Raw genomic sequence first — 20,604 nt, forward strand, 5'->3', positions numbered from 1 at the left:
TCTTCTGGGGAGAAATGTGGCCAAATGTGTGCGTGCGGATGTCGCTGTTTCCCAGGCTCAGGAGGGAGCCGTTGTGGGCAGCGTGATAGAAAGCTGAAGGAGGTTTGTGTGTAGGTGACAGGCGATGCTGCGCGTTCAGGGTCACGGTTGTCTGCAGGTGGCTGCTCTTCGCCTCTTGCCTGACCTCTCCATTGCAGCGTTAGTGTTTGTGGCCCTTCTCGGCATGCTTGGACCCAGCAGCTGCCCGACCGTGTTTGGGTGAACTGAGGTGGGGGCTGGAGCTGCGTTTTTGCTGGGTCAGCGGTACCTGCTGGTTTTCAGCCCCCTTTGAGCCTCTCTAATCCAGGTGGCTTAGGCAACTGCTGCCCCATCATTTCTCTTTCTGTGTTTTTTTGGCCACCCTGGGCCATCAGCTGATGGTGAGGAGAAAGTGTTTGCTGTTTGCTCATTGTGGCTGCACTAAGTCCGGTGGAGCTGTGATTGTGGTGGTAATCCTGTGCAGGTCACCAGGCTGGGTTAGAAGTCAGCCTTGCATTGAATGGAAATGGCAGCGGTGTGCCGCTTCCGCGGTGGCGTAGCTGTGAAGTGGCACGGAGCAGAGTGACAGCTTAATCCTGCCGTGGTGCCTGCTCTTTCTGGAAGACCCACGGAAAGCAGGCGTGTCGTGCCCGTTGCCTGCATGAGTCCTGTGTGCGTCAGGGCTCTGGGTGCCAGAGCGGGAGATGGGGATGCGCTCAGAGCACTCGTGAGAGCAGCAGCCACTTCAGCTTTTGTGCCTGAGAGCGTAGCGTTTTACCGATGGCTGCTAGCACTGCCTCGTAACCTTTTATGCTGCTCCGCAGAGGGCTGTTTGCTATGGCAGTGCTCTGCTGGTTGTGCTTTTTTGGGAAGTTGCCTGGCATGCTGGTACTGGTGGAGTGGGCAGGTGCTGCAGGGAGGGAGACAGACAGCCTTGGGGCTGCTGGGTGGATCTGCTAGGGTTTTGCTCTGGGGCAGGGCTCCTCTCGAGGGCAGGAGACACTCCTTGTGTCTGTGGGCAGTGGGGCTGTGGCCGTAGCAGCAGCTGTTTGGGTGTACCCAGGCAGAAGTTTGGAGGAGTTAAGAGGCGGTGGTGATGGTGGCAGGAGCCAGAGGATGTGAAGCTGAGGTGGGCAAGAGGAGAGCAGCGGCAGGAGCAGCGAGGAAGCTGGAGGAGCTGGCAGTGGCCGTGTGAGCGAGGAGACTCAGGATGGACCTCTCTGCCTGCCCCACAGCTTCTAACGACATGAGCGTGGACTGAGCTAACCCCTGTTCTTCTGCTCCTGAGCGAGCTGAGTGGAGCTGCAGTGGAGAAACACGTCAGCAGCTCTTCTCCTGTTTTGTTGAGGAGGCTGCTGCTCAGAGGAGAGAAAGGCCAAACCATCCTGCTGTGACAGAGAGATGTGGGAGCAGATGTTCGCATGCCTTCCCTTTTTTGTGTATGTTGATGAGTTGGATTTTTTGAAGTGGCACTTCCCTGAAAGGCAAATATCCTTTGTCCTGGGACAGGCAGAGCAAAAAGAGTACTTACAGCTGTCTCCAGGTTAGTTGCTAGAAGGCCAGAAGGTGTTCTGTAGTACTTGAAGCTTTGTAATGCTGGAAATAAAATTAGATAGATGTCAGCCGGATTCTGGCTCTTGCAATGGAGTGTGCTCTATCTTGTGTTGTCATCTTTGTTCCTCTCTGGCAGGTTCCCCTGAGTTCCTTTCAGGTAACAGTGTTTTCCTGCTTTTGTTTCTGTTGTCTGTTCCTGCTCTACTCAGGAGGATAAGCTATAGGCGAAGTGTGCTTTGGCCCAGGTATTTCTGGAAGAGAAAATATCATATGCTGTTGCAAAGGATCCAAATGCTGTCCCATTAGCTTGGGCACATACTGGAAGGAGGGTTCATGGAGAAGAGGATCATACTCTGTTTTAATGCAAGGTTGTGGAGTGGCCCATGTGACTGGATTAATTTGTTTCAACTTGACTGTTTGAAGCAGGACTGGCAAGATCCATGGCTGATGTCCTTGCTGCTGGGCATATTTTATGCCCCCAGAGCCACTGTAGTATCTTGTGTTTTGGGAACTGCAGGAAGGAAAGCCACTTTGAGCCGGGAGGTCCTGACCTCAAAACAGTGTGCACATGAGTGGAGGTGTAAGCAACAGCCCCAGCCATACTGGGCTCACACCAGCCTTGTAGGTAGGCGGCACAGACTCAGTGGCACTGTTCCAGCAGCGGTGCCAGCCCTTGCCTGTGAGAGTGGCTGAGCATTCACATCTCAGTTTGACTGAGAGAAGTCCTGAAGGTGACAGAGCTTGTTTCTGCCCCATTTCCCAGTCTGGGGTGAGGTGCTATCTGTGTGCAGTTTCTCTGGGTTTGTTTTCTCACACCTGCCCTGCCCCTCCATTTACTGAAGTCATAGTGTGGTGGGTTGACCCTGGCTGGATGTCAGGGGCCCACCAAAGCCATTCTATCACTCCCCCCTCCTCAGCTGGACAGAGGAGAGAAAATATAACAAAGGGCTCGTGGGTCGAGATAAGGACAGGGAGCGGTCACTTACCAATTACCGTCACGGGCAAAACAGACTCAGTTTGGGGAAAGTTAACTCAATTTATTACAAATCAACCAGAGTAGGGTAATGAGAAATAAAACCAAATCTCAAAACACCTTCCCTCCACCCCTCCCTTCTTCCCAGGCACAACTTCACTCCCGGATTCTCTACCTACCCCCTCCAGCGGCGCAGGGGGATGGGCAATGGGCGTTACAATCAGTTCATCATATCTCGTCTCTGCCACTCTTTCCTCCTCAAAGGCAGGACTCCTCACACTCTTCCCCTATTCCAGCGTGGGGTTCCTCCCAGGGGAGACAGTCTTCCATGAACTTCTCCAACATGGGTCCTTCCCATGGGCTGCAGTTCTTCACAAACTGCTCCAGCATGGGTCCTTTCCACGGCATGCAGTCCTTCAGGAGCACACTGCTCCAGCATGGGTCCCCCATGGGGTCACAAGTCCTGCCAGAAAACGTGCTCCGTGGGCTCCTCTCTCCACAGATCCGCAGGTCCTGCCAGGAACCTGCTCCAGCGCGAGCTTCCCATGGAATCACAGCTTCCTTTGGGCGCCCACCTTTTCTGGCGTGGGGTCCTCCCCAGGCTGCAGGTGGATATCTGCTCCACCTCCCTGGGCTGCAGGGGGACAGCCTGCCTCACCATGGTCTTCTCCACGGGCTGCAGGGGAATCTCTGCTCTGGCGCCCGGAGCACCTCCTCCCCCATCTTCTTCACTGACCTGGGGGCCTGCAGGGTTGTTTTCTCTTACATGTTCTCACTCCTCTCTCCAGCTGCTGTTTCTGTCTCTCCCAGCAACTTTTTTTTCCTTCTTAAATATGTTATCTCAGAGGTGCTACCACTATCGCTGATGGGCTCAGCCATGGCTGGCAGCGCGTCCGTCTTGGAGCTGGCTGGTAGAGCTCTGTCGGATACTGGGGAAGCTTCCAGCAGCTTCTCACAGAAGCCACCCCTGTAACCTCCCCCGCTACCAAAACCTTGCCACACATAGCAAAGCACATCCATGCTCTCAGGGTTGCACTTAAGGATCTTTGATTTCTCCTTCTGTGTTGAGCATCTGTCCTGCTATGGCAGATCTGTATTACTTGCCTTGGCAGGATGTCTTCCCAGTGACAGACTTTGTCTGGGTGCTGACTGGTCTTGTTGCTCCACCCAGCATCGTGTAGTGAAGCCCCACAGTGAGACTGCAAATGGCAGTTCCCTTGTGGCTGCCAAAGTCTGTGTCCCACCTCTCTAGTGCTCTGTGGTGTTTTGCTGAGAGATTTTCATGACCACAGCTTCTGGCGCTTGCCGCTGGGTAGTGTTGGGTGGAAGGGGAACAGGCTATTTCTCCTCCCCATTCTGTCACACCCAGGTGACAAGGGGGATATGCTGACAGTAGCTGCAGCTGTGCCAGGTTGTTTCCTGCTGCCCTCCCAGGCCTTCTTGCAGACACTGTTGCAGGGTCTGAGAGGCTGTCTTATAGCAGGAATCACTCAGTAAGTTCATGTCATGAGCATGTTGCTGTGGACCTGCAAACCCACGGAAGGTAGGAGAGACCTTTCTTGTAAGGCTAACTGCAGAGATCCTTGAAGTTGGAAAGGAATGACACAGATGAGAACCGGTTGAGATGCTTGGTGACTCCCTTGCTTGGACCAGCAGGCAGCATTCGCTGCTGGTGACCACCTGGCCCTGCTGCTGAGATAGCACTGTCCAAGGGCCAAAGAGCAGAGCTGGATGGCATGGGCCTTACCAACGTAAGGCGATAGGCAGGAAAGGGCATGCCTTCCCTTTGCTCTGAGACAGTGGTCTGTGGGACTGAAACATAACTGGCTCCTCAGCTACAACTGCATACAGGGGCTTGGCAGAGCTGCATGGCTGCTCAGGCACTTGTGAATGGCAAGGCTGCTGATGTGTTCTCTTATTGCTAGTGTGGCTAGGAGGCCTCTTGCTGGGAGCAGTTTCTAGCAGCTGAGGAACATGAGGCTTTGCGGGCAGCTGAGTTGTCCATACCTGCATGTTGGGGAGAAGTGTGTTGGCCCTGCTGTGGTCTGGCTGTTCCATCCCATCTTTGGAGAGATAAGACCATCATGATTTGTGTGAAGAAGCAGCACATCACAAGATCCTCATCTGATTGCAGGGCTCGAAACTGGTAATAACTGGGCTCAAAGCTGATGTTAACACCACATTGTTCCATGGGAAGCTGTTGATCCACAGCAGGAAGCACAGGAAGATACCACATGAAGTCTCTTAATACTGAGAGGATCCAAAATCCAGTTTGCTTTCACTTGCAACATAAGGGAATCATCAGTCCTCTGTTCCAGGTTCCTTTCCGAGGTGTTCTAGACAGCACGGCTTGAGAGGGGAACATCTGCCCTTTTCACTGAAACCTTGCTGCAGTTCCTGCTGGCTTACCCTGCACTCATGTAATCTGTGTCACCTGATGTGTGGCTTAAGGTGGTAGAAATGGTATGTGGCACAGGACTAGAACATAGCTATGGATTCCTACTGGGAGGCAGCAGTAGCAGGACAGTCTTCATTACCCGTGTGGCTAGCTCATGTGATTGTTTTGCTTGCTGCCTAGCAGTGGTGATAGTCTCTTTTGAGTCTGCTTCCCTTAAGGGGAGATTTTTCCTTGCTATCTGTCCAGCTTGGAGTTGTCCATGCTGGTAAATATATGTATAGAGAGGTGGGATCCTGGGTTTCTTGTAGGGTCTGCATGGCCAGTCACAGCATACCTTCTAAGAAGAGACTGTGCTGCTGCTTTGTGTGGGGATCTGAGCTGTGCCCTGTGATGCAGGTGGAGTGTTGGAAGAGTCTTTTCAGATACCCAACAAGTGCAAGGTGTGAATATGTGCTTAGGTTTCATGTGGGTGACTTTGCCTTTGTACTTTTTGAGTCTCGTCCCAGTTGTGTTTCACAAATGTGCTTGTAGTTGTAGTTACTGTTCAGCACTTCTGGGCATGGCTCTACAGCTTTGGAAAATGCAGTGCTGGGCAGTGGCTGCCCTCACTGCTATAATGCTGTGGGACCTGACCCAGAACAGAACTATTATTTTTGGTACAAGTGACACCCCATAGCTGCTGGAGGAACAGTAGTTTCATCTTAACAGGGACAGCAAAAAAGCAAGGGAGACAAGTTCATGTTAAATCTTCTAAGATGCTGCTTAGAAGAGGTGTGAATGTGGGAGGCCTCTTTCTGATATGTGGATGTGCTCTGATTAAAGGTCAGTGTCAAGGCACCTAGGGCTACCTTAATACTGTGCTAGTCTCAACTTCCTGTTGCAACTAGCCTCAGCATCATACTTGACCCCTGTCCTACCTTCTGAGAGCTCAGGTGAAGCTGGGAAACCACCCCGCCCATGGGTGTTTCTGTGGCTGGTGAAGTTTGTAGTTTCCTCCAGAGCTGTCCCTGAACTCCAGAGATGGCCAGTCTCCTTACTGGCCCCTTGGGCAGAGACCATCTGCAGAGCCTGCTCAGTGCATGTGCAGTGGCTTCTGTGGTCTGGAGATACCTGGTGTTCACAGCAACCTGCCATGCTTCTCTGGAGAGCTGTTTTGGTACGTTTGCCACCCTGACTTCTCCTCCACTGCAGTTCTTCCTTGGGTATGTGTCTTTGGGAGGTGCTTCGTCCTGGTCTTTGAACTCTTTCTCCAACTCTTGTTCCCTTTTGCTTGCAGTGTATGTAATTATTCCACAGCTGATTGTTTCCTGAACAGTCTTAGTGAGCTGCTCACTGCTGTGACCCCTTCATTGTCAGGAGCTCATGGTGCTGCATGTGCTCCCAGTATAAGCTGCTGCCCTCTGAAGGTCCTCAGAAGAACAACTGCATGCATGACATGTGTGTCCTTTCTGTCAGAGAGCACTTTGAGAGGAATCTGTTAAACAGTGTAGCAACAAGGTCCACAAAAAGACCTCGAGTTCCTGTGTAGTTTTAGGTGTTCCTCTGACTTCTGAAGCCAAATACTTTCAGGAGACTGTGACGTGGCTACCAAGAAGGTGAGCCTAATCAAGTTCAACAAGACTGAGACACCATCCAGGTACAAGTAGGGAGGCTAAACGTATCAAGTGTAAGACCATCAACTGTGTTATTAGGCCTCTAGATGCTTTTGTTTTACTAATGTCTTTTTACTGTGCATTTCATTTCTCATAATAATTGGAATAACAAGAAAAAACTAGAAACCATCTGTTGATCTGTCTTGTTACTGCTGATCAGGTTGTCTTCCAAACCAGACATTGTGAGTACTGATCTTGTGCAGGGGGCCTGCTAGAAGTATGTGAAATACATTTTATTTTATGTGTAGGTCTTGTAAGCAAATGGAATGCTATTCAGAGCCAGGAGAATGATTTAAAGCAATTTTCTTTTCAATTTTAGGTCTGAGAAGAGACTAACTGTTCCACCACGGTTTCAAAAGGAGTTGCAAGTTCACCTGTCCAGAAGCTCTTCCATAGATTCAAATGGTATGCTTGCCCATTAAGAAAGTTTTTATCGACTACTCATATTAGATTGGGTGTCATCTTAAGAAAAATCCGTCTTAGTACTTGTTTTGAATGAGGATAGGTTTGGGTGAGAAACCAAGTTCTGTGAGTGAACCTTCTCACTCTGATTTCATGGTGCTGGGGAAGTGTGTGTAATTACTTGTCTGCCTCTCTGTCTTCTAGGAAGATCCTTGTGTAGCAAGTGTCAAAGCCAATCACACAGCTCGTGTGAGTAGCTTGGAAACAGGAGGAGTATGCTTAATTTCACTGCCAGGGTAGGGATCTGGTATAGAAGAGTGAAATCCTGGCTTTCAGGAGTAAGCAGCATGCTAACCTAGCTGTGACTAAAATATCTGTCTGCGTGCCTGGCTCCCAGCCGTTGTGCAGTTGATGGACTTGTCAAATGATGATTGCTGTCTTTGAGACATGTCATGTTGATTTGTGAAGCTTCAGGACTGGTAGCAAATACACCCCTCCAAAGGCAGGAGAGGAGTAGAGATGAGGGAGCAGGCAAGATAGTGATGTGAACTTCCAACTGGGTTAATGACTGCCTTGCTCCTACACACAATGTACAAAACTGTCCAAAGTAGCTGGACAGTTGCTGTCTCTTTCCCTGCTCTGCTGGAGGACTTCCTTGGATGCAGTAGCTCAGAAAGGCTGGATGCTGAGTTCAGACTTTTCCTCAGGACATACCTTAGAATGAAAGGCAAATCACTCATCTGTTTTGTACATCTGTCTGAATTTAGAAGAACATCCTTGGGTGTTTTGCTATATCTTTGTTGTTGTGTTTGTACTTGTAAAGAAATTATCTTGTGTCCCTCTTGGGACACTGCCTCAGTGCAGCCTCTCAGCAGCAGCATGGCTTAAGGTTCTGTAACCAAATCCAGGATCCCTTCAGAAGAAACATGTAGCAACATTTTAGGACAATAACTACAGTGATTGAAAATTCAGCTTCAGGTCCATTACTAAATGTCTGAGGTTTCCATGGCTCTTTCCTATAGAAAGTGAGTGAAACAGCTGTGCTGGGCAGGAGAGAAGCATTTTAGAGTTGGTGCTATGCTGGCAGCTCCCATGTTTAATTTTTAAGTAGGTAGGTAATCATCTCTTTCTCTCTGCTGATAAGGCTATGTTTACTTCAAGGCTGTATTTTTGTTTAACAGATAACTTGAATGCACCCATTGCGGAGACACATACTGTTGCCTCTGGCCCTTCTGCTGCTCATGTCAATGAAGTTCAAAGTCGCATTAAGGAGATTCTGAGCAAGTGCAGCAGTGGTGTCTGGGTGTCAAAGATGCCACAGATATACCGGGAGATGTATTGGGAGGAGCTTAGCACAGCAGTGCTCCGTCAGCTTGAGAACTGGCCTCACGTGTGCACAGTAAGTATTGAATATTATTTTTGTGGAAGATGCCAGTACCCTACAGATTTCTGAGTGTTCATTTGCCAAATGTTATTTCATATAGTCTGCATTTCCTTTCACGATCTGTAGCAGTGAAGAGAAAAAGAATGAACTGGCCCCCCCCTCCCGATTGTAACAATGCCTTTGAAACAATGCCCCAAAAAATTACTGTTGGCTGGACTAGCATTGTTTTGGAGAAGAAAGGTGAGCCTCTGTGGCCTCCTGGAGCAAGGACTCTGGGTTGCTGAGTTGCCACCTTTGATTCCAACACTGACAACCCAAACAGCAGCTGATGACACTTGCTCTCCATGCCATGGTGGTTTTTTTTCCCCATTGCATTTTATGCTTTTCCTTGTTGGTGGGTTTATCTCCTCTTAATCTATAAGCTACCAGCAAATCCTGTGTGAACAGTGTAGTAGTTATTTTTCTATAGACTTTTCCACAGGTCTTTCTCACATCTTAAGTCAAGGTTATGGAATTTTGCTGTGTAAGTTGAGCTTATGATACAACAGATGAAAGGGAAGTGTGATAATATTGGGGGGAGAGATTACAGCACAACCCCTTCCTGCCCTCCCCCCACTGATGTCTGTTACCTCTTGGTCACCAGAGGCGTCTTTGTCCTTCATATTAGGAGCTGGTATCAGGCTGAGCCTCCACTTACAGGTCTGCCACGTGAGCTGCTATCACCACTGGGTTAAGGGTCTTCAATTGCTGTGCTTTTATCTCTTCTGTACTCATGGTTCATTTAGGGTATAATGCAGCTTTGCATCAAGGCTTTGTTTAGCTTTTCTTTAACAGGCCAGTCATATCAATGAACACTTCCAACTTCACCAGCATCTGTCAAACTGTAGCACCAGAAGGGTGTTGAAGTAATGAGAGTATCTGTCTGCTTGAAGTGACTTTTCATGTACATACTGCTAAGTATTTTCTTGTGTAATAACTATAATGCCCCCCAAAAAGTTTCAGTGAGATAAAATAATTGGTCTTCAGGAATAGCATCATTTGCATGTGTGTATGGTATTCTAACACATACATGAATTGAATTTGTGACATCTTACTATAGGCACCAGTAACATATGCAGATAGCAGCAATTTGTTTTGATGGTTGATGATCGGTTCCTGTGTTATCCATAGAGCAAGCTGTTATGTTTTGAGTTACTTAATTCATGCAGCAAATTTTAGTCTTTTTCATAGCTAATGTTCCAGACAAAATGTTACTGTTCATCCAGGGTCTTTGGTCTGTGTTCATTGTCCATTTGATTGTTAACTCTTGGGTCTATCTCTTCTTTTTAGCAAGCAAATAAAGTCATTTTAGTGTAAATAAACAGTCATCAAATCTGTGGAAACATTGTAATACAGCAGGCACAGAACAACAGCAATCAGAACTATCAAGTTGTCTTGGCACAGTCAGTCTTATTGTAGAGAACTGTTCATGAGCCTGTGAAGCCCGTCTCAGTTTACTGACTTATGTAAACCATAGTCATGTCACTGGCATGGAGAAGTTTCAACTGGGACCCAGACCTTCTCATATGAAGGCTACCATACATCTCTTAAATATAATCAGCATTTATTCCTGGTTCAAACAAGTCATCTGCAGGTGTACAGCTCCGTAGATCCTTTGAAATGCCAGAGGGCAGACTGTACTCTTCAGTATCAGTAAAGATGCTCCCATGGTTAATTTTTAATTATTTCTGCCTTATTGGGTACTTACACTGGGAGTGTCTGCCAGTCTCTGAATAACAGAAAAAATGCCTGCTGTTTCTCTCAGTAGCATAGTAGAAACAGTACATACTCTTATTGCATTGATACTGATTGGTAGTAGCTTAGTTACAAACTAGCAGGCAGTAAACTTTGTAACATGCTTTCAGCATCTCCAGGCTCATCATTTGAGGACTCTGCTGTGGACAGTGTCACTTCTGAATAACTCATATCCCTAAACTGTTGTCTGAAAGGAAAGAATTTCATTTTTTACTTCTGGGAAGTTATAATTTCTGTGTTTAGGTTACAACTATCAGTAATGGAAACTTTTCTTAATCTAGTGAGCTGAAGTCTCCAAAAAAATCACTGTAAGTTGCAGGTTGATCTTGTTTTCAGTCTTCACCTTTCAGGCAAGAGGACCTACTACAAAGGACTGAGGCTGACATTGTTCTCTGTCAGTCTGTTACTTCTCTTCTTTAGGTTAGCTTGCTTGAACATCTTGCTTGTAACAATACATTTTGCACAGCTAAATGCAAACATACAAAGTAATTATGTAGTGGCTAGCACTCGCATGTTATAGCCAAAACTTAATGAGTGATTGGGCTGAGAAGAAGTAGGCTAACCACCCTTATATAATACCCAAAAAGTCTTTGCTGTCCAGACAGGCTTCAGCCAGGAGAAGAAGAGTCTGCTTCAACAGCTCTGTTGGTCAGAGCTGCAGTGTCACTGAATTGTCTACTTCCCTCTCCAGCAAAACTAGTGCTTTGAAAAAAGTGATGACTGGTGGTGATCCTCCCACTTTGATTTTTTTTCTGTCAGAATCTTACACCTTTCTGTTTGATGAATTACTTTGTCATGCATGTTTGAGCAGTTAGTGATCCCTGTTTTAGCCATCCTACCCCTGTCTCATTTCTTATCTTTCTGCAGATTTTTCTCACAAGTCTTTCTCGCAATTTGGCAATTTTTTTTAGAATTCTGAACCAAAGTTATATAGCTCTGCTGTGTTTGGGCTCAGCCTTGAATCCTTGGGATGCAGGCAACTGAACCCCTGAGGGAGAGAGAACATTACAACAGAGGTATGAGAGTGAGAGGAATGCAGACTTGTAAACAAACAAGTTTGGGGGTTTGTTTGTTTGTTTTCCCCAAGTGAAAAATAACCCAAAAGTAGTAATAATTTTACCTTTGGTACTGGTAACATGGCTGGTGGTTCCCTTTGCAGTCTAATTATAAACCCCCTTACTGAGTGGTATGACCTTCAGAAAGGCAGGAAGTCATGGTGGGATTCCACAAAGGGGACACTTGGACACATGCTGGTCAGGATTGTAGTAAGTGAGTTCGTAAAGGGTGTAAGTACAGGTTGAGCTGGCTAATAATACAGGGTTGTTCAGGGTTATAAAGACCAGGACTCTCTGAAGAAGTATGGAAATTCTTAATACCAGGTTGCTGGCCCATAAAATTGCAACTGAGACTTAACTAGAGCAATGCACAGGAAGGACTCTCATTACATTAAAAAAATGGGTTTTTCTGTGTGGACTGTTAAGCTTGGGAAAAGAGATCTTGGCATGTATAATCACTTCATGAAAATGTTGGCTTAGTAGGAAAAAATGCAAGTGATAAAAAGTACTTGAAAATTAATAGAATGGAATATTTCAGTTGGAAGGGACCTATCAACGATCATCTAGTTTAACTGCCTGACCACTTCACAGCTGACCAAAAGTTAAAGCATGTTATTAAGGACATTGTCCAAATGCCTTTTAAACACTGACAGGCAGGGGGCATTGACCAGCTCTCTAGGAAGCCTGTTGCAGTGTTTGACCACTCTCTCGGTAAAGAAATGCTTTCTGATGTCAAGTCTGAACCTCCCCTCAGACACAGTCCTTCTCTATTCACAAATAGCAAGTCTAGGAGGGCATCTTTCCTAGTTGGCTCACTGAGTACTTGTGACAAGAAATTAACTTCAACAAAGTTCAGGAGTTTCCCAGACATGTTTGTCACAGCAGTATGGTATTCCCAGTTGATGTCTGTGAAGTTGAAATCTCCCAGAAGGACAAGGGATACCGATCCAGAGATTTCTCTAACTGCCTGTAGAATAATTCATCAGTGCTATCTCCTGGCCAGGCCATCAGGTAGTAGACACCCACTATGACATCTGCTTTGTTTTCCATCCCCCTAATCCCTGCCCAGAGGCTCTTAACCACATCATCTCTAACTGTAGGGACTGTACAGACAAATCTCTCCCTTACATACAATACAACTTCTCCACCTCCCCTGCCCTGCCTAGCTCTCCATCCCAGTACTCCAGTCGTGGGACTGATTCTACCAAGTCTCGCTAATATCAATGACATCATAGCTCTGGGAACTGACCAATGCTTCAAGTTCATCCTGTTTGTTTTTCATACTGCGTCCATTGGCTTACAAGCATTTCAGATGTGCTCCTGAGCCCTCTTTGCTCCCAGGAGCAGTGTAAATGTTCCCACTAGCATTGCTACCCTCAGGCAATGCCATGCCAACCCTTTGCATACCTTCAAGCTTTCCTGTTGGCATCCCCTTCCCCCAGTGTTTCTATTTTAAAGCCCTCTCAATCAGTCCCACCAGCTTATGACCAAAGATGCATTTCCCCCATTGGGACAGATGGATCCCATCAGGCCCTGTCATATCTTGTGCCTCAAAGGTTCTTCCATGGTTATAAACCCAAAATTTTATTGGAGGCACTAGTCCTAGAGTCAGGTGTTTATATCTTGGGCTCATCTGTTTCGTCCCTGTTAGTGGTAGGACTGAGGAAAATACTACCTGTGCTCCTGAATTTTTTAGCATTCTTCCCACAGCCCTGAAATCTCTTTTGATTGACCTTAGACTTTTTGTTGCAACATCATTAGTACCCACATGAAAGCGCAGGAGTGGATAATAGTCCAAAAGTTGTACTAAGCTATTCAGTCGCCTGGTGACATCTCTAAATCAGGCCCCAGGGAGGCAGCAAACTTCCTTGAAAAGGGGGTCCGGTCTCTATTCTCATGAATATAGAATAAAATAGCAAACACTGTACCACTGGGGAAATGTGTAAGCACATGTCAAAATCAGATGTGCTCCTCCCATCTCCACCCAAAAAATACAGAAACAAAATCTCACTGAGAGATCAAGCAGAGCAAAAGGGTGATTCAGAAGGGTAACAGGTAAAGATAAGTAATGGATTTTGTACGAGCAACGGTTAAGTTGGATGATTTAGGTGGGGAAAGATGGAGGTATGGGCTGTAAAGTAATAAGAGACCTGGAGAGGGTAAATGGGGAATGATCATCATCTTGAATTCAAAAGCAACTGAATACATTCACTGATGAACAGATGATCTGTGGTCTTAGTCATCATGAACTACTTCATTCCAAAGAAACTGTCACTGACTGATAGTGCCTGAACTATAGAGTATCCAGAATGGGAGGAAGAGGTATCACTATGTTTGTCCTATCCCCTATGCTTTTTCATAGGCACCTGCTATTGTCAAAGAGGATGTCAGGCTAGAAGCATCTTTGTTCTGACCCAGCACAGCTCTTCTAACATGCTGATTGAACCTACCTGTATGTAATTATTCCACAGCTGATCCTTTCCAGCTAGTCTTGGTGCTGGCTTCTTTGTATTAGTGGCCTTTTTTCATGCTTATACATGAGCGCAAGAAGATGACAAAGTATGTCAGTCCCCTGTGTTTGTCAGGTGAAGCTGTCTTCTACCTTTTTCTCCACTTGTCTTCCCAAATTCATTCTTGCAGTTAGAAAAGAACAGCGAATAGCAGGCAGCCACCTTTTAATAGGCAGAAAGAAGGGATGCATGCTTCTAGACTTGTTTCTAGAATTTTCTTGTAGTAATGGCTGCCTTAGTCTTTCTGTCTGGTTTCTTAAGGAGCTGATAGAAGAATAACACTACCATTCTGAATTTGGAAATTCCAGTTGTGCTGGAAAAGATATACTTGATTTTCAACAGTTCTAGAACAAAGGTGGTGTTCTTCATAAAACATCCTACTGGCTCTGACTACCTATCAGTTTAACCATTAATCTGTTGTCATCAGAGGCCGGTTTAATCTCCAGTAAGCTACCATTCCTCAGTCAGTTGTCTTACTGCTTTTTAATAAGCATATGGCTAGCAAATATGTAATACCTAAGCATATTCTTTAGTGCGCTTAAGCACTTTGGTATTGTATTGGCTGATACTGTGTGAAAATGCTCCTTGGACTGGAGAACATTTGCCTCGCTGTTGTGAGGAGGCGGTTTTATAGAGTAAAAGAAAGCTTAGTGTTCTTTGTTTCATCTCTTGGATGTCTGGGATGATGCTGGGCAGATCCCAAAGGCTGTCTGTCTTCCTGAAGTTATGTAATTGGAAAAAAATCAGAGAAAAAAAGAAGGGGAAAATTGGTATGGGGTTTTTTCGTGGGGTTTGGGTGTTTGTGATTGGGTTTTGGTTTGGTTTTTTTAAGTAGTTATTACAAGTTGAATTTGTCATTACAAACAGGAAGGTAGAAGGTATTTTTAGACAAGAATGGGACTTGCGTATGTTGCCTCGTTGACAGGTGGGATATTTGGGGTTTGGGGTTTTTTTTTAACAGTATCTAGTTCTCAGAATATTCTTCATCTTTTATGTTGTATAAAAGTTGTGACTGCTTGCAGAAAGTGAAACTAAAGGCTTAGGAAGGTAGCAGGATCAGCTGGTAAACAGACTGACAGAAACAGGATTATGGCTGTTGTTTTCTGAACCTCTGTTCCTGGGTGGTATCCCCTCTCTTAACCAACTGGGTAGTACATACTGCTACATCTGGGAGCTGAGTCTTTACTGTAGTGTTTAGAGTGAATTAAACAGGTCCACTCAGAGAAGAGAAGGATTGCCATAGTAACCAGCTGTATTCCTTAAGCAACTTTGGTTCTGTCAGGTTTTTACTCTCAAGGAAGGAATTTCTGTACCACGATTAAGCTGTGTGAAGCAAAAGTCATCATTCCAAACAGAGAAATGGACTTGAGAGAATAAAAAATGCAGCTCTAATTATATGTAGTAGTTAGTGTGTTCTTATTAGCTGGAATGTACTTTGCACATGGAGGAGGTGATGGATGGGCTATCATGGCTGGTAGTATGTATGAATGAAGGCTTGCACAGTTTTACACAAACCCTATGAACTATCTCCTGCAGATGAACTCTACCATTATGATAGTTAGCTTTCTTTTGTCATGCTCATTGAAGAAATCAATGTTTGGTCTGACAGTTTGCTTTAGTGGGTATCTTAGTACTAGGCACAGAGCTACTAGCGATTTAGAATGGAGTTCAATGAACAGAAGATGTGTTCTGCCTAAGATTTAACTAGATGTGTTGTATATGGTACAGCACAGGGCAAAATACAGTTGGTGTCAGCCTCACTGAGAAGCTGGTGTCACAGTACGTGTAGAAATGAGCCAGTTGAGGACACAAGATCCAGAATAACTTTGCTGTCCAAACACGGTGCTAGAACAGGCTGTTACTCAATGTTTCTGAAGCTCAGTCTTACGGATGAGTGGTTAGATGTGATGAGCCATTAAGTCAGACTCCATTTGACATCATCTTTCCTTGTTCCTGCTTCACATACTGTTGCAACTCCTTGTGTGTTAAATCTTGCACTTCTCTGACCGCTAAGGAAGACTTCACTGCATTATGAGGTGAAAATTAGTGCAGCCAAAAAGAACTGCTGACAAAGGTGTCTGCCAATCCTTAGTGCTGGCATAAGGATGTGAGGAATAAGGGCAGCCCTCAGCAGTATGGGTTGTTAGATTGGCTCACCTAGCTTATTGCATCACTTGTAACTGTGTTTTCAGAAGTCAGAGACTCAAAAGCATGAGATACTGTGGAGAATAATTATCTTCACTGTGATGTGCAAGGTAATAAAGTAGGAGAGTAAGGAGAATGGGCAGAAGGGGGCAACCTAGACACTCCTGAACTTTGCAGAGCTTAACCACCCCAGCCCTGAGCACTAGCTGAAACTGAACAAGGGATATCTTGGCAAAAAGGATACTTTAGTCTAACAACAAAAGAAAATACAAAAATATGCCCGGTATGACTTGTGTTTTAACATTTCAGTTAAGTACAGAAGTAATGACTACCAGAAATAGAAAGGTTTCAGAGTCATTGTAGCATCTGAAAATTTTCACTTCAGTTGAAGAGCTGAAAGTATCTTCTGTATTTGCTGTGAAGAATCCACCAAAATTTATTGTTGTCATTGCCAGTCTGAATATCATAACTGATCTTTTTCAGGACCCTCTTACTGAAACTGACATACCTGTCAGGATTAGTGACTGAAAAGGCTATTAAATCAGAAATGTTTAAAAACGGTTTTGCCTTCCCTAGTATTGTAAAAGGCCTGTACTTTCTGAAGGTAGTTCTTAACATCCTGATAACTGAAATTCAGAAGAACTGAGCCAGGTCTTCTAACATTGCATAAACATTTCACAGCATCATGGAATCACTGAGGTTGGAAGGGACGTCTTGAGATTATCTAATGCAATCCCCCTGCTCAAGCAGGGTCACCATGAGCAGTTTGCCCAGGGCTGTATCCAGTCATATTTTAACAACGGACACTCTACAGCCTTTCTGGGCAACAAGTTCCAGTTCTGTTCCTGTCCTGTTCCAGCTTCCCAGTTGACATGAGGTTTGGCTGAAGACAAGCCTTTTAGTGTTTCCTTTTGGCATTTAGGGTAAGAAGTTAGGTATTGTAGCTTCCTATGCAAAGCAATTGATTGCATATTGGACTAGAAGCTGTGAAAGCTGGAATGGATCCCAAGGATAAGCTATAACCAGATGATGTAAGGAGCTTCCACAACCTCGTAAGGAAAAGCTCTTTACTGTGTCTGATGCCACCCTGTGCAGTGGGGATATTCAGCCTTTCAAAAACAAGTCTGTTTTTTTACCCCAGAATTGGTTACTTTGCATGCATATTCAACAGTTTGATAGCTTAAACTGTTGCTTTCAGAGGCAGCTACTTGGAAGAGCAGGGAGGAGTGGAGCATTAATGTTGAAGCAGCATCTCACCATTGCCTGGGGAAAGCTGTACTGTAGAATAATTGGCAAAAATAGTAGGACTTCAAGTTGTAGCAGCCTCCTCTGACAGAGAAAGATGCTGTTAGCCAAATGTGTGGATGCAAGGTACTGCTTGCTGATCAAGGCCAGGAATGCCTTCCTCACTGCTTTGAGCTCCAGCTTGCTGGGAGTTGAACTTCATGTACTATTGAGGAAAGTCAGGTAGATGAGAGCTGCCTTCACACTGAAGCATTTCTCTAAGGTGCCTGTCAGCAAAATGTGTCTGTTTGCAGTCTGTGGTACGTATGCCATGGTAGTTAGCTTCTGTGTTGCATATTTAAATCAGATCTGAAAGAATTCATGCATCACACTTCTGATGAATTATTTTCACTGAATGAGAGTGATAGTTCTGATGAGTGTGTTCTAGAGCTGTCTTTGAGGACCTGTTTGATACCAAGAATCATGGAGCAAGACTTTTCCTGTTTGCCACATATGATGAGACTGTCATTGACATTAAATGCCAACTTCCACAGCATGTTTCCTTTTCCTACCTTGCAGAAGAATGGCAGAAAATAGCTGCATATGCTAGTTGTGAATGTAACTTCAAAAGTGAAGGACACTTTACCTGACTAGAAACTCTCATTTCAAGGAGGTATTTTCTTCGCTTCCTTCCTGGAAGGTATTGATACTTTAGGAGTTTGCCAGTGTGTCTGCTCTTTGATCATCACTGTACATATAATTAAACAAGACTTGGTGTTCTTTTGGTCATTCTGGCATCGCAAAGTGGATGCTTTCTTTTGATTATATATATTAGTGTAGCGGTTTACTTGTATGTTGTCAAGCACACATATACAAAGCTTTTGTCCTAGCAACACATACAGGAGCATGTCTGCCTTCATCCCAGCTATATGTGTGTGTCAAAAGGAGTGGACTTGCTCTTCTTTTGCATTCCACTTGAATTACTCAGTTGCAGTGTCAATATTGGGAATATTTTTTAATTTGAAGCTTTATTATTTTGGGCTCCAGATTGTAATTTTTAAGAGCTCCGTCTGTTACTCAGGCCCAGGACAAACATGTTTTTCTTCTGTGTAGAATGACTTCAGTCTCTGTTGCTCTGATAATACATTCTGACAGCTGTTGACTCTACTTTGTGCTCTCTAAGGGAGAGGTGACAGCAGGCATGCTGTGCTTGCAAAGCAGGCCTGCCAGCCATACTAATGGGAAGTACCTTGCAGGCAAATCTATAAACTCAGCTGGAAACCAAGTTGAGATATTTGTACTAAAGAAGGTGTGGCTGTTTTGAAGTGCTGCTCACAAGTGAAGCTGTTTGCTTATAATTAAAAGTTTCTGTCGTATTGTGCATCCTTGAACGTGTCTTGGCCATAGCACTGTCTGGAGGAATCTGTTGCATCTTGAACATTAACTTCTACGCAAGAAATAGTAGCCTGATGATGTCCACCTGAGCTTATTTATACTGAAGTAAATGGAACAACTTACTGAAATAGCGTTTTTCTGACTCTAAATCGTTTGCTCAGTCAGCATCTACAGTCTCTTCAAAACACAGCTTCAATGCCTAGAAAACCTCAGAGCTATTATTAGAGTTAAGAGGCTTAAAGGTCTCTAAGGATCTTCTCTCTTTAGTCTGCTGCCAGTCTTTAGTGTGTAAGGTTTAATAGTCCTGTCAGCTAAAATTTATTTCTCTCTGTTGCAGCACTAGTTAAAAAGAGCTAGCTAAGAGAAAGGGTGCATAAAGGTAGATCTCTGCATCCAGCTGCTTTCAGGATGAACTGCCTTATGTTCCAACACAGCCTTCTCAAACAGGTTGCTGTCCTGATAATGCCAAGTATTTTCTGGAGCTAAAAGTTTCCTTGGCTGGTCATTTAAACAAATTCCTCAATCTTGTGCATGGACACTTGGGACATCCTTATCAATTCCTCTGTATCTAGGATGTCATTACCTGACAAGGTGGTATGCCCTGATTTTTTCTGTGGGTTACTTGATATACTTTGGTCTCTTAACTGTATATCAAAGCCTTTGCAAGGCTTTGATAAGTTTTTGGTTTTATTTTTAACCAAGCTCCTTTCTTCACCTGTGGTTCAGGAGGCACAGTAAGATTCCTGATACCAGAGGGTACAAATGTAGTTTCTTCCTGTCATGAATCATTGAAGACATCTTTGGTCCTTCTAGGTTGCGTGGCCAGACATGTTTTGTCATCTCTTACATCAAGCTGACTAGCAGAGATGGTTAAGAACTTGGTGAATGTACCACTGGTACATTGAAGTCCTTTATAGGATTTGTTTATATTTTATCCTATAGTAGATACGTATTCTTTAGTAAATGGATGTCTGTAGGACACTACCTCTCCTCTCTCCCAATTAAGAGGGGATGTCTCCTTGGTTTAGTGAGCCTACTTGGAAAGACTCGAGTCTTAAAGCTTGTGGACTCATTCGCATGAATTCAGGGAGCTGAGGGTTGTTTGCCTTCTCATGTCTTCTTCTTGCATAAATATTACTACTTTGGTTTTCACTGACAGAGAAGGATTCAGACATGCCACCGTGAATGCATGAGAATTCTCTAAAGTGGTTAATATTTTTTTATATCTATGAAAACTATTTCTTTTGTGTCAATTTTAGATAGCACATGTGCTAGTGTTCATGGAAGTTGACCAAGACCTATTCCCAAGAACCGTTTGATACCTTGCTTTTGCACCAGGCTAGACAATGTGATGCACAGCAAATGTATGGAAATGCACTTGTGTAGTAACCCTTAGGTGGTGTTGCTCACTCTCTCGACTCAGATCACCATGTGGCAATTTGGGCTGAGTGTGAAGAGGTGCACATAGGAGAAAATACATGTCTCTTGACACAGTAATGACCTTTTTTTTTTCAGTTTTTTCAATGTATTGTAACTAAATGTTCTTGTCTTGTTAATGTTATTTTGATAATGAGTGACATGTATTACTCTTGTTATGTAAAATAATACTTAAAGCCTTCTTTGTTATGCTTCTGTTATATGTTGCTAAGACAGAACAGCAAAGAATGACTCTAGCAAGGTTATAAAGTTCTGATGGGTATGGACATCAATATCATAAAGGTAAATGCCACCCCTGAGTAGTAGCAAGTAATTCAACTACTCAATGTTTTGTTCATTGATCTGCCTCTGAAAAGGACTTTGGTGTGATGTGGACCCAGGAAACTGATGAGTTGTTTCCTCTGAGGAAGGAACATCAAGGTGGAGCTACGTAAACCTTAATAACTTTTCTTATTGCAGGAGTTGTTCTTGCTTTGGGACCAATGTGAAAACACTGAGAGCTTTCGTTATGTCGATTCTACATAGATATTACTGCTAAGCTAAGCTACAGTTAGGTTGACCTAGGTTGAAACTGCATCACTTTAGGAAGTGGAATTTTATTGTGAGTTTATTTCTACAGTTCTCAAATGGTGCTTTCAAGGTTGTGACTTCAGACCATGCGAG

General features: G+C 44.6%; 1 protein-coding gene across 3 annotated transcripts in view; it reads left to right on the forward strand.

Moving 5' to 3' along the window:
• TDRD7 (tudor domain containing 7) overlaps window positions 1-20,604 on the forward strand; it is a 52,492-nt gene that overhangs the window by 15,121 nt on the left and 16,767 nt on the right. For all 3 annotated transcript variants that reach the window (XM_010578109.1, XM_010578108.1, XM_010578110.1), the window contains exons 5-6: window positions 6,915-7,000; window positions 8,179-8,396. In XM_010578109.1, the coding sequence (XP_010576411.1) occupies window positions 6,915-7,000; window positions 8,179-8,396 (304 nt within the window). The remainder of the gene's footprint in view (window positions 1-6,914; window positions 7,001-8,178; window positions 8,397-20,604) is intronic.

This window comes from Haliaeetus leucocephalus, unplaced genomic scaffold (genome assembly GCF_000737465.1).
Source record: "Haliaeetus leucocephalus isolate CR32 unplaced genomic scaffold, Haliaeetus_leucocephalus-4.0 Scaffold605, whole genome shotgun sequence".
In the NCBI taxonomy this organism is placed as follows: Eukaryota; Metazoa; Chordata; class Aves; order Accipitriformes; family Accipitridae; genus Haliaeetus; species Haliaeetus leucocephalus.